General features: G+C 42.7%; 3 protein-coding genes across 3 annotated transcripts in view; 2 read left to right on the top strand and 1 right to left on the bottom strand.

Annotated features, from left to right (window-relative positions):
- Positions 1–1,514: 1,514 nt before the first annotated feature.
- Positions 1,515–4,359, bottom strand: LOC118422489 (soma ferritin-like). The gene is made up of 3 exons (XM_035830099.1): positions 3,890–4,359; positions 2,494–2,766; positions 1,515–2,069 (listed from the first exon to the last, which is right to left on the bottom strand). The coding sequence occupies exons 1-3, from the start codon at positions 3,992–3,994 to the stop codon at positions 1,929–1,931; spliced, it is 519 nt and encodes a 172-aa protein (XP_035685992.1). The 5' UTR covers positions 3,995–4,359; the 3' UTR covers positions 1,515–1,928.
- A 134-nt stretch (positions 4,360–4,493) lies between these two features.
- On the top strand, positions 4,494–8,776 carry LOC118422490 (acylphosphatase-2-like). The gene is made up of 4 exons (XM_035830100.1): positions 4,494–6,400; positions 7,089–7,105; positions 7,922–8,031; positions 8,370–8,776. The coding sequence occupies exons 1-4, from the start codon at positions 6,247–6,249 to the stop codon at positions 8,482–8,484; spliced, it is 396 nt and encodes a 131-aa protein (XP_035685993.1). The 5' UTR covers positions 4,494–6,246; the 3' UTR covers positions 8,485–8,776.
- Positions 8,777–9,638: 862 nt separating this feature from the next.
- Positions 9,639–12,005, top strand: part of LOC118422491 (acylphosphatase-2-like) — a 5,205-nt gene continuing 2,838 nt past the window's right edge. The window contains exons 1-3 of the mRNA XM_035830102.1: positions 9,639–9,782; positions 10,519–10,535; positions 11,344–11,453. Of these exons, the coding sequence (XP_035685995.1) occupies positions 9,680–9,782; positions 10,519–10,535; positions 11,344–11,453 (230 nt within the window). The 5' untranslated portion in view covers positions 9,639–9,679. The remainder of the gene's footprint in view (positions 9,783–10,518; positions 10,536–11,343; positions 11,454–12,005) is intronic.

Here is a 12,005-nt window from a genome sequence, read left to right as displayed (position 1 = left end):
CACAAAGCCCCGTACTACGTACCTGCGATAGCATATACCGTACATCGTACGATGCGATTATAGCATTTATAATACATTATCATATAGCCAGGCGCCGCGGACCAATCAGAAGGCCCCGTTCCACGTTGGCTGGAGTCCAACCGGTTCGCTTTTTTCCGCTTCCGAAGGTCGCTACCTTGCAGGCTAGACTTTAGGCTAGAGTATCGGGCGATGTTAAAAATTTTTCCAGCGTCGTGCGGTTTTTGACTTGTGTATCTTCTGCCTTCAATAGCCGCCTGAACGCTTCTGTGCTTCATTAACCGACCAAATGTGGAACAAGCTGTTAGATATCAGGCTATAATTTGTGTCTTTCATAGTAAAAACAAAAATTAAAAGAAACCATAACAACATTTGCCATACACATAAAAGTGGTGGTTATCCCCTTTTTGCGGGCTCTAAGAGTCACATCGGATAGCACACAGGCTATCGTCTTGGGTATCGCCGTTGTGGAGTACGCCAAGGATACGTGTGAATGCTGTGTGTCCACACTAGCCCGTGTGATATGATGATGATGAACCCGTGTTTACACAATCTCTCTCTGGTTGGTGGCCACTGTAAGGCCGGCCGCTAGGAGCGCTATTTTAGTCATGATCAGGCTAGTGTCTACCACTACGCCGCCTGTTGCGTCATACCCTGGGAGCCAGACAGGACCGAATAGCTAGCGAGTTTTGTTCGGGGACCCTAGGCAGTCAGCTCGCAGATCTCACATTAGTGCTCCGGGGGAGTTTAAGCCCGAAGATGGACCTAATCGGTGCTAATAGATCGGCGGGCCTGACTTTGGCCACCGAACAAACTGTCCTAGCTGCTCGATCCCGGCTGGCTCCCAGGGTAGTTGCGTCACAATGCCGTCGGAAAAGCGGGGTCCATGCCCACTCACTACAAAGGAGTGCACATGGAACTGCTGGAAGAAGGGCATTGGGATATAGGACCAGCAACATTTCCTCTTTCTCCGCATCTTTTCAATTCCAGCCTACCTTTGTCCAGGCAACTCTGTTCATTTCTCCACCCAAGCCAGCAAGCGTCTCACAGACTAAATCAAGCCTGGATGCTAAATGCATTTCCACACCACTAACCTTCCTCTCTCTCTCTCTCATTGCTTTCCTTTCAACTGTGCACGGACGTTACCTTTCTCTCGTGTAAGTGATGTTGCTTTGATCTACTGTCTCCCTGTGGCGTCTTTAATGCTGACCAGTCATTTTGTCCCCTGGCTGCTAACATCGTGTGATTATTCACCTAACTGTACTAGGTCAGCAAAAAATACAACCAGTAAAATATTGGCTGCATAAAGTGAATAAAAACTATTAGCATTGCAGCAACTATATTTCGTCCTTTTACATTGGAACCATTCAAAGTTTTACGAACTACTTAGACATGAGCAGAAGTATCTATTCTTCATTCACTGGACTATTGAAATTATCAAGCCTCGTTCAAGGTGTTATGTTATTATAACAAAGAAACAACCAACAAACAAACAATTCATCTGCTGAGTTTTATTCCTTGAGCAACATTCCTAATAAACATGTTGTCTACTTGTGTTTACCAGTGTAAGGTCCTTCCAAAGGAGGCAATAGGTCTGCCTATAACTTCCTTTGTCTTTACTGAACCTTCAGGTTTTTATGTTCTAAGTCTGGGAGTCAGACTGTGTTAACTTAACAGTCTTCTGCATACAGCTTTGGAGTGTGTTGACATGTTTGTACTGTTGTTAAATTTACATCAAAGGTTTATTTAGGTCATAACAGAAGTATTGTGTCATTTCCGAAATGTACATAGTTGTTATATAAGGGGGGTGGGGGGTATCTACGAGTGTTTATCAGGAACGTTGCTGTGCTTTAACTGCCAGATGGTGGTACGCCCAAGGGTACGCTTCCACGGCTTCTGCGGGACGACGTCTAGTCGCCGAGGGTCTCCTGGTCGAAGATGTACTCGCCGAGGCCGGAGCCGACGCGCTTCAGGTTGGTGACGTGGTCGGCAATCTGCTTGATGGACTCCACCTGCTCCTTCAGGTATTCTCCCTCCAGAAAGTCCATCATCTGTAGGGAACAGGGTTGTCTTGGGTTAAATAATGCATGTGTGTACTAGAGCCTATGATGTCTTACTGATGTAAGAGCCCTTCTTCAGGGTTCTAGCTTGTACATTTTAGCTTGACCGACCACCACGCTATAAAATGTACAGTACAATCTATATCATGTAAGACAAAATTTTTAACGCCTTTTGTCAACTCAAATTGAAAGACTGTTAGGTCAGAAGGAAATTTTCAATCAGGGCCATCTCCGGCTGCAATTTTTTTTGTCATTTAGTGACAAATTTACCAAGAAATATTTCAACAATGTTATGTCAAAAAGTTCTGATTTTTGGATGGTTAGGGCAAACCTAGGTGGGGGAGGGGCCCTGGAGACCTGCTGGAGACAGCTCTGATTCTTCATACAAAGGGGTAAAACTGAGGTGGTGACTGACCTGGGGGTCGCCGACGGTGTCTGCGATCTTGTGCAGATCCAGCAGGGACTGGTTCACCGACTTCTCCAGGGCCAGGGCGGCCTGCATGGCGTCCAGCCCGGTGCCCCAGTCGTCGCGGTCCGGCTTCTGGACGTGCTGCAGGACCACGCGGCCGCCGCGCATGTTCTGGTACTTCATCAGCTTCTCGGCGTGCTCGCGCTCCTCGTCCGACTGGTGGCTGAAGAACTTGGCGAAGCCCTTCAGAGCCACGTCGTCACGGTCGAAGTGGGTGGCCTGTAGAGGAAAAACATTAAAAGATTGTTAACATTGTAATATTAACTATTAACTAGTAGCAATGGCAATCTAAACCCTGAGTACACAACTTTATAGGTGCCTAACTAGGCTTCTACCACATTTGCAAACCTACTTGGCACTTAAGCAAATATACAGTACCCCTGAACATAAATCTTTGCAAAGTAGAGACATCATGACAAGGCAACATGCAAAGGTACCAACAACAAAAATGTATATTGCAAAATAGTAGGTAATATATCCAAGAGTAAAAGAAAAGTTACATTTTATTCGTTCTCAGAACAGGGACACTGCAGCCAGTGGACACAAGAATGGTGAAATCTTTGCCTACTTTCTTCACTAACATGCTGAACTGACAATGCAAATTCGCCTTTGATTAAAGTTTGAAGTGTTTGATGCATAATTGAAAAGCAAATGAGCTGACACTGCCAGAAATCTCTTTGCTGACCACGCCACTGAATAATATTTGCCAGATCAATGATGCTGTTTACCTTTTGTCAGTAAAGATCACAAGTCAGGTGAGCAGAGATAAAAACAGCTTTGTCACCTAACATGTGACTACAGGTAAACAGGTACAGGATAACACCGTGGTCATGTGAGCCTGGCCGTTCCATCTGCCGTGCACACCCTCATCTAATGCGTATCAAGTACCTATCAACATATACCGTCTATTGGGGCGTAAGCGCACTAACTGGAACAGCCGCACGAAGGATGGGGACGGAAGACCGCCATCTTTTCTGACCTACGCACTCAAGGGCGTTTGGCGAAAAACCTCTCTCTCGCAAAAACAGACAAGAAATCTCCAATTTTTTGACATCCATGCGTGGCTAGTAATTTTTCCGTACCTTGTTGCACACAACCAGAAGTTTTGAGTTGATTTTTGCGGTAGTTTCTGAGGAAAAACCCGCTCGGTTGAGTGCGTGACACGGCATGCACACAAAAACGCTTTTCATGTGAAAAACCCTCCGTAAAATACACTGGTTACGTGACGCTTTGCAGACGACACTCAACAAGAGTCAGAAAGAGAGTTTAGTACGCTCTTTTTGCAGCCATATAGTCACTCTAGAGCATAAATCTCAGCGGGAACGGAAGAAAGCGTACTCACCATGGAATGGTAGACATAGCTGGCGTACAGCTCGAGGTTGATCTGCTTGTTGATACCAGCCTCGCTGTCCTCGTGGAAGTTCTGACGAACCTGTGACACAGCCATTCTTGGGTTCTGGAGTTGAAGTTTTGTCGAAGACAAAGATGAAATCGAGATTTGAAGTAAGCGACGAACGAAACTGTCACGTTCCTACACTGAAGAAGCAGTAACAATTTCAGATCTGTGCTCCGTCGGTGGGGCGCGCGGTTTATATAGTCTTGGACGAGTAGGTCAATTGAACATCCTCCCCGAATAGCAACGCTTACACTACGTGTTTTTATGTACTTCTCCCTATCAGATCAAAATATATCACAAAATATAATGTATATATATTACTAGTAGTTTTCAGACTAGACTGTGTGTCATTTTTTTGGCTATGTTGTCTGCAAACAGCGCTATACTTTACCACATTAGGGGTGAAATAACGTAAAAAGAATGGCCATACATCGGATGTATTACACAACAGCCATTACATCATCAGTGTCTGAAGGAATGTCATTGGCTAGAGTAAGTCACATGATTCCCAAATGGTCAATGACGTGTCAGTTCACAGAATGCACTGTCATGATGCTTAGGGATTTCTTGACCGTACGGTCAATGGATAGATAAGACGGTCGCAAACAAGGAGTGCTCCTTGCTAAAAATAACTCTGGAAGTTTCTAGATATTTCTAGACGTTTACCCAAGTTTCAAGCATTGAATATCTTTCCAAATGGAAATTTTGTAATGTAAAATTACCATTAATTTTCATTCATTATAACATCATCAGTCATTGTATTCTGCATCTAAAGTCTTTAAAGACATTAAAAAGCCCTGTTATGTTAGTTGTGATGTTAGAAGGAGAATTGTTTTCTTTTTGTCAATCAAGTTGAAGAAATTTGCGTGTAATTTGGTTGCCTCTTCAAACAGCTCTTGTCGTGATCGTTAAGAACGAACAAATTGACATAAAATGTGTTTCGTGTTTGACGTGCATTGTTTGCAAGTTATAAAAAGGCTTTAACATACAGGTAACGTTAGCTTCTTGTACCGCCCTTTCTAAATTTCAAGAGGTTGGGCACTGATTCTAATTTTGCTGATTGCCGACCGTAGATAAAATTATTTAAATGGGTACTTCTAAGCACTTTTTTCCATAGTATGTGCTGTTTTGCAGGTCTTAATGTTATAAAACCTTGGCTTACCAGTATCAATACTCAAGTTATGACGAGAGGTTTCAACAGATCTTATCATGGTGCATATAGATCTGTTATTATCTGTTTTACAACTTAATTGAACCGTATAGGGTAAAGTTACTAGCAAACGATCACAACTACAGCTAACATTAATTTACAGTTACTGCTCTGTTGTTGTTGTTTTTTTGTGTCAGGCTTCACTTGGTCAGTAGCCAACATCGAGATGTGGATGCCACATGAATGATTACGTAAACCTTATTGCACAACAATTAAACATGGCTGACGTAGGCATTTTCTGCTTAAGTTACACAACAACAACCATTATCTTCTACATTGAATGAAGTTTCACACGTAACGTTCGAGTCATACGTTTAAAATGTCTTATTACATCACGTATCCGACTTCCGTAAGTGGCAGAAGCAGGCCGGGACTTTGGTGTTTGACCGTTGACCATCACATGTCTTCTGTACTGGCTATTAGTCATTAATCACGAGTTGTTGTGCAAGAGCAAAGTACATCTAAGTCAGCAAGACTTGAACAAACAAAAATACATTCTAGATCAACGGTTATTCAGCTAAAGGTGTCTTTGATGGCCCGTCACGGCATAGTGTACTGATAAGGTTATCTTTGAAAATAAAGTTTTAATTAAGTTTTAATCTTTTTACAAGACATGTACATGGCAATTTTATTTAAAAAAAGCAAAGGTAAAAAATCACACAAACAACAACAAAAAGAGGAACGTGGGCGGACATATTGTTGTTTATTACGAAACAACTTACGCAAAATAGGAATTTTTACGTAAAACAAAATGCACCTGAAAGCCTCTTCTAGTCCACAAGGATTCTACGATATTTTTTCTATGATATTTTTTTCATCCCTATATGCAATGGGGGATACGAAATATGTTAGCACAATCATAAGCAAGGAAGATGATACAAACGTTATAAGATAGAAAAGCTGAGAGAAAAGACTCTATGATACCCTTCCCGTCTACTAGTAATGCTGACCAATGCTGGTCCGGACTTTGCTAGTTTAGTAACTACTGTAAATGCAGCCCCTCTAGGTGTGAATTGACAGAGTTTATGTGGCCCAAACTCGGTCAAACTCAGACTTGTTGTTGGCACAACTCCCTGGCATATCGCATTTCAACATGCGCTATAAATATGTGGGCGGCCTCTCCACGTTGTTGCTCTGTCTTCTCATGGGTTTGACGGCGTCCAAAGACCAGCCGCCCGAGGAACAACAGTGCGTCGCCATGCCGAACCTGGTGTCGGTAGAGTACGAAATACACGGCAACGTGCAAGGTACAGGGGCGAACATGTACATGGCTGTCATCATAAACATGACGTCACGAGCATGACCGCCGCCGTTCGGCCATTATGTTTGTGTTTTCGTGTCAACTTTTAAACTGATTTTCGCTACATCATACAAGTATATTACATAGTATATATATTATTAACGTGTGTGCACCGTGACTCTAGCTATCCGACTAAATCGCATCCTCATGTCAGTGAGCTAGGCACTCCGTCGTTGTGACCTGTATCGGGTGATCAGTGTGTATATCACGAATTTTAAACGTGCAGCGATGTACATACGGACCAACAGGCCATTTGAGCCTAACCTCTGCTTGGAGAGTACTGTCGCCTCACTATCGCGTGTATATTACGTAACGTTACTAGCCTTCAAGCAGATATTGGGAGGTTAATTCGTTACGAATTCCTACCTGCCCCTTTCCTTGCAATGAGGAGGAAGTTTCGCAAGAAATAGGGCCAGCTCAGAAAACGATTTAGCTTCCCCAACATCTGCTTGGAGACTGCGTCATGCATGTGTCCAGACACGTGTGAGCGGATGAATAGGAGTGGCTGTGTCATTATTGGCCGTCACTGTCTCAATGTTTACTTTTGACGTCGACTGTACATTTAGGTCGTCACGTTGTCTCTGTGTTTGTTTTGTTCTGCTTCATCCCCCTCCCCTGGCCGTACGTGCGGACAGGTGTGTTTTTCCGCGCGGTGAGTCCACTGGCATGTTTTCTTTTTTCCACTTTTCAATTGAAAGTGATAGCCTCTACCAGGCTCCCCAGGACCTAAGGACGCAAACTGTACTCCTCAGTCAGCCAACTCCTCTGACATGTTTTCCGTCTATTTGGCCTATTTCTACTATTTTTACGGCGATCTGGGGAGCCTGGTAGAGGCTATGAAAGTCAAGCAACAACTTACAAATGCACAAACTTCATTTTGACGACAAAGTAAATCTCCAAGTAGATGTCAGGATCAAGCTCAATCTCAGTGTTTATGTCAGTAAAATACATACACGTAGTACACGTAGTATAGCCTCTAAAAGGCTCCCTGGATCGGTAGAATCATTATCCTCACCTCTTCGTGGTGAGGAAACGTACTCTTCTGGCCGGCTAACTCCCTTAGCGTACTATAGACTCTATTTGTCCAATTTCTACAATTAGACCACCGATCCACGAAGCCTGGTAGAGGCTACACGTAGTATGTTGCATTATAAAGTAGACGTAAGTAAATATAAAATGAAGCTGATCCTTACATCATCTTGGAGATCAACCGAGGCGGTTGCTTTTCATTGTGAACAACTAGGTCAACTAACGACATTGCTTTGAGCTGCATTCACTTACTTGCATTTGCTTGCTATTCTACTTACGTTGAGAAAATCACCGACATCCGAAGTACTTACTTGGCTTTGGAATACTGTATCTTAAAACATACTTCACATTTTGTACCGCCAATCTACTACATTACTGCACTGTGTTAATCGCTTAAGACTTGTCTATACTCTTAAGAAAATTCGATGTTTTGTTTCAGTACACAGAGGAGCAGGCCAGTCGGCTGGGGCTGGTAGGTTGGGTGAGGAACACCCGCCGGGGTACAGTGGATGGTGTGGTGCAGGGACGGCGGGAACAGGTCAAGCAAATGTAGGTGTAGTAACGTCCATACACGGAAGCTTGCATGATGTTTAATTTTTTCCATATCACGGAATGATAAAATAAGATTGAATGAATGAACGAATGAATGAATGAATGAATGAATACAGAATGAAAGAACGAACGAACGAATGAATGAATGAAGGCATTTATTGTACGTTTCTGCTCGCAAGACACAAGTTAAGTACAGGCCAGGACGATAAAGTACTAAGGAGTTCTAAATAATCTAAGTGCAATTAGTAGTGTAGTAAGAACGTGTTATTTTATTACATGCAGATACAAAGTCTAATGTACAACTAGTACATTTCTATTCTGTGCTTTTCCCATAGGAAACAGTGGTTAGAGTTCACTGGAAGCCCGATGTCCCGGATTGAGAGAGCAACGTTTAGAAACGAGAAAGACATCAGCAAGTTGGACTTTGACAGATTCAAAATAACGTACTAAAGCCATACAGACAATCACACATCGTCAGTTTAAGTCAAAAGGTGCCTAAGCATTTTGTCAGGAGCCCTTCATAGAATCCGTACATTTTGAACGCAACTTGTTGTTGGCATCCATTGTCTCGGGGGACAAAGGTAGGCAGACAATTACTCACCGTCGTGGGCCAGACGACCAGTCTGCCTGGCCTGCACAAGGTGAAGGAGGGGTGTGCACTTCCTTCTCTACCCTCTCGTCTACTGACGCACTTGAAACCGAAGTAATGTATTCAGTCGCTTATATGGCCCACTGGGGACTGAAAATGTATATATATATATATATATATATATATATATATTGATGAACTATACTTGAATAAACTGTATATTATATATATACTTGAATAAACAGTGGTGGAGGATTAATATGGTCGATTTCATTATTAAGACGCACATGAGACAAGCATACAAATAATTTTTGACAAGACTTACGCACGCATGTCAGAAATCCTTTGAAGCATTTATTTCAAGTAAGGGTTAAAAGTCATTTCGGGCTATGTTTGCAGCGCTATATGTTGACTAATCTGGTCAACACGACATCACAAGGTCACGGCCGCCCCTGCCAATCACTCTGACCTTATCGCATGACCTCTTGGTGGTGGATATCTATTCTGGAGGCTGAATGACTGAATGTACAGCAGAAACGGTCAGACAGACCGAAACTCAAACCGGGGACAACTTCACTGCCACTAGTCATTTCCTCCTAAGAAGAGACATGGTATTGCTAGCCTAAAGGTAGCCTCTTCAGGTAAGGCCTGCATCATATTTTCAAACCGGCCGGGCAGTTTCGGGAACAAATATGATATAAAAGGCACCAAAATATGATATAAAAGACACCAAAATATGATATAAAAGATACTAAACGACACAAGACGTAAATAGATTTTTAAAAATATATAAATTTGATATAAGATATAGAGAGCGGGAGGACATTGCAGAACTATAGTGAAATATGATATACAATATATGAATATGAATAAAAGACACCAAACTACACAAGAGGTAAAGAGAATTATACTTGTTGACATTATTGGGGCATATCTTTAAGTATACATTTCTATTTTTCATTCCCGCAAACAGCCCGGCCGGGCCCCGGTTTGGAAATGTGACGTAGGCCTTTAATAGTAGGCTACTGCCCAGAGGGAGTGCATGGTATGCCATGAATGAACCACAGCCAGCGGGACTGCCGTGAACCAGCCGCCCCGCCACGGTCCAGCATGGCCGACTTGTTTTCCTTGGACTTCGAGATCTTCGGTCTAGTGACAGGTAAGAAAGGAGCTTCCTCCTGCCACATAGATGTATAGGCAACCCCACTGTTATAAAGATGCGTAGGGACTTATCTAACAGGAATAAGAATAGCTGTAGAGAGTCAAATCAGACAAACATAAGTCAAATACAACTCTGATTTCTACATGGTAAAATGAGTTTTCGATAACCAAAAACGATTACTACGTGGACTATGAAATATACAATCACACTTAACTTTGTTCGTAATTCGAAACCCGTTAAGATCATTGCAAACGCACAACATTCCTTCTGGCTTCCCGTAATGTATTGCTGATAGTGATTGCTCTAAGTGGGGAACATAACATCACGCCCGCCGCTATCTGATGGTTTATGGCACGCGACACTGGGGAGACGATAAACGGTAAGGCGAGAGGGCGTGGCCATGTTGTCAACACTGGCACCATGCCCAAATATGGCATGTAGGGTCAGGATCAGGGTCAGGATGGAGCACGTGGACGTGGATGGCAATTACAAACCCTTCACTTGATGACAAACTGTTTGTTGATATTCCACATATCAAGATTTTATATATAGCGTGAAATAGATATATTTTACAGGCGTTATTCCCCAAAGGGAGAAGTGATGGAACTACGACGATTCAACCAAGTCAAGTTTTACTTCATGTGTGAAATGTCAGTATAAATGTGTATTCTCTTAAATGTAAACGATTTTTTTTCTATCCTATCATCATTGTCCGTGGCGGCACGACGATAAGGAGTTTTCTTTAGAATGGTGAGTACTACTTATCTGCCATATGAAATTTAGTAAGATGATGATTGATATTAGGATACAAGTAACATAATACCATAGTATTGTGCAAAGTTTTACATTATTAGTTTGATGTGAATAACGATCTTTCTTTGTCACTGAGACTCTTTGCAAAGGGATGTTACTGTAGTTGGATATCATATTTTGCATGCCATTTTAGAGATAATGAAACCAACAGGCAAGAGTGAAATTCATGAAAATAAATGAAAAGTTATATATATCTACCCGTAAGAAACCATGTATAATCGTAATAAGGGGTACGAAAACGTACGTTGTACTTCAGTGCCATTGAAAGCCGTTAGGATGCCAATAATCAAACCTGCCCTTTGTTGCCAACACAGAATTTCCACAGTACAATGAATCCTGTCTGTCTTCTCCGTTACGACTAGTGGAAGAATAGAAATTTCGGTGAGATAAACTGCATCGACACCACCTTCTCTTTCAACGGACCCCAAGGCCACACTGAGACCACATAACTAATTCGCTCGGGGGGGGGGGGGGGGGGCTCGGGGGGGTTAATCCAACAAAAATGCTGCCAAAACATAGGCCTAAACATCCAGTCCATTATTTCCTAGGTTGTGTTCACCTCCAGAAATAAGCCTGTAAGAAACAATGTTCACCATTTCAATAATGTTTTTATTGCCATTCTTGTTTTAAGAGCCCCGGCCTTCACCGGAGAGCAGATTCTCTGGCAAAAGGCACTGCGCACGCCAATGTCATACATAAGACAGCATGCGGGCTAACAAACAGTGTTGTGTTTTGAACGTTACAGCACGCGGAGCAGGAGGCCGTGAGGCTGGGGCTGGTAGGCTGGGTGAAGAACACGTACCACGACACGGTGGTGGGGCAGGTGCAGGGACCGGTCGACAAAGTACAAGAAATGTGAGAATTCCGCACTCGAACGTAAAAACTAAGCCTTTTCAGCAAGAGGGCGCATTCTTTCTTACCGACTGACTTTTGGTAATTCTCTCGAAGTACTAGTATGACTATGGTGTATTCTTCTTTTTTCTTCTAGCTTGCATCACTTGTATGTTTTTGTCTCAAAACACATACTAGATGCTTTTCGTTACATCCCCAGATCATCATATACATCATTTGAGTCTCCAACGACCATGTTGGCGGGTGTACTTGGTTAACGGTAGCAGCAATCCAACATGGTGCACATAGACAGAGGTGTATATCATCAGGTGTAAATTATGCAAATTGGCTTAATGACTTAACACATTTAATGAGTATAATCTATGTTCGTTGTGTTTTTCATTTTAGGCCTCAAAAACACGAGGTCTCCGAACTCTTTGTCGATCTGTGCTGCGTAGTATGCCCAGTAAAGTAGCATGTCCTTAGAATAACGTTAAATGTAATCAATTGATTACCCAAAGTTTGATAGATTTGTACCCGTAGCCTGGATGGCACCGAATCACGACCTGGCTTCTG

This window comes from Branchiostoma floridae, chromosome 9 (assembly GCF_000003815.2).
Source record: "Branchiostoma floridae strain S238N-H82 chromosome 9, Bfl_VNyyK, whole genome shotgun sequence".
NCBI lineage: Eukaryota > Metazoa > Chordata > Leptocardii > Amphioxiformes > Branchiostomatidae > Branchiostoma > Branchiostoma floridae.
The sequence above is the reverse complement of the archived record's forward strand: the minus strand, read 5'-3'. Positions and strand labels throughout refer to the sequence as shown.

Coding starts and splice junctions, on each gene's coding strand:
- LOC118422489 (XM_035830099.1), bottom strand. CDS start 3,994: ATGGCTGTGTCACAGGTTCGTCAGAACTTCCACGAGGACAGCGAGGCT. Junction 2,767..3,889: donor GCTATGTCTACCATTCCATG/GTGAGTACGCTT, acceptor TTTCCTCTACAG/GCCACCCACTTCGACCGTGA. Junction 2,070..2,493: donor ACACCGTCGGCGACCCCCAG/GTCAGTCACCAC, acceptor TGTTCCCTACAG/ATGATGGACTTTCTGGAGGG.
- LOC118422490 (XM_035830100.1), top strand. CDS start 6,247: ATGCGCTATAAATATGTGGGCGGCCTCTCCACGTTGTTGCTCTGTCTT. Junction 8,032..8,369: donor CGGGAACAGGTCAAGCAAAT/GTAGGTGTAGTA, acceptor CTTTTCCCATAG/GAAACAGTGGTTAGAGTTCA.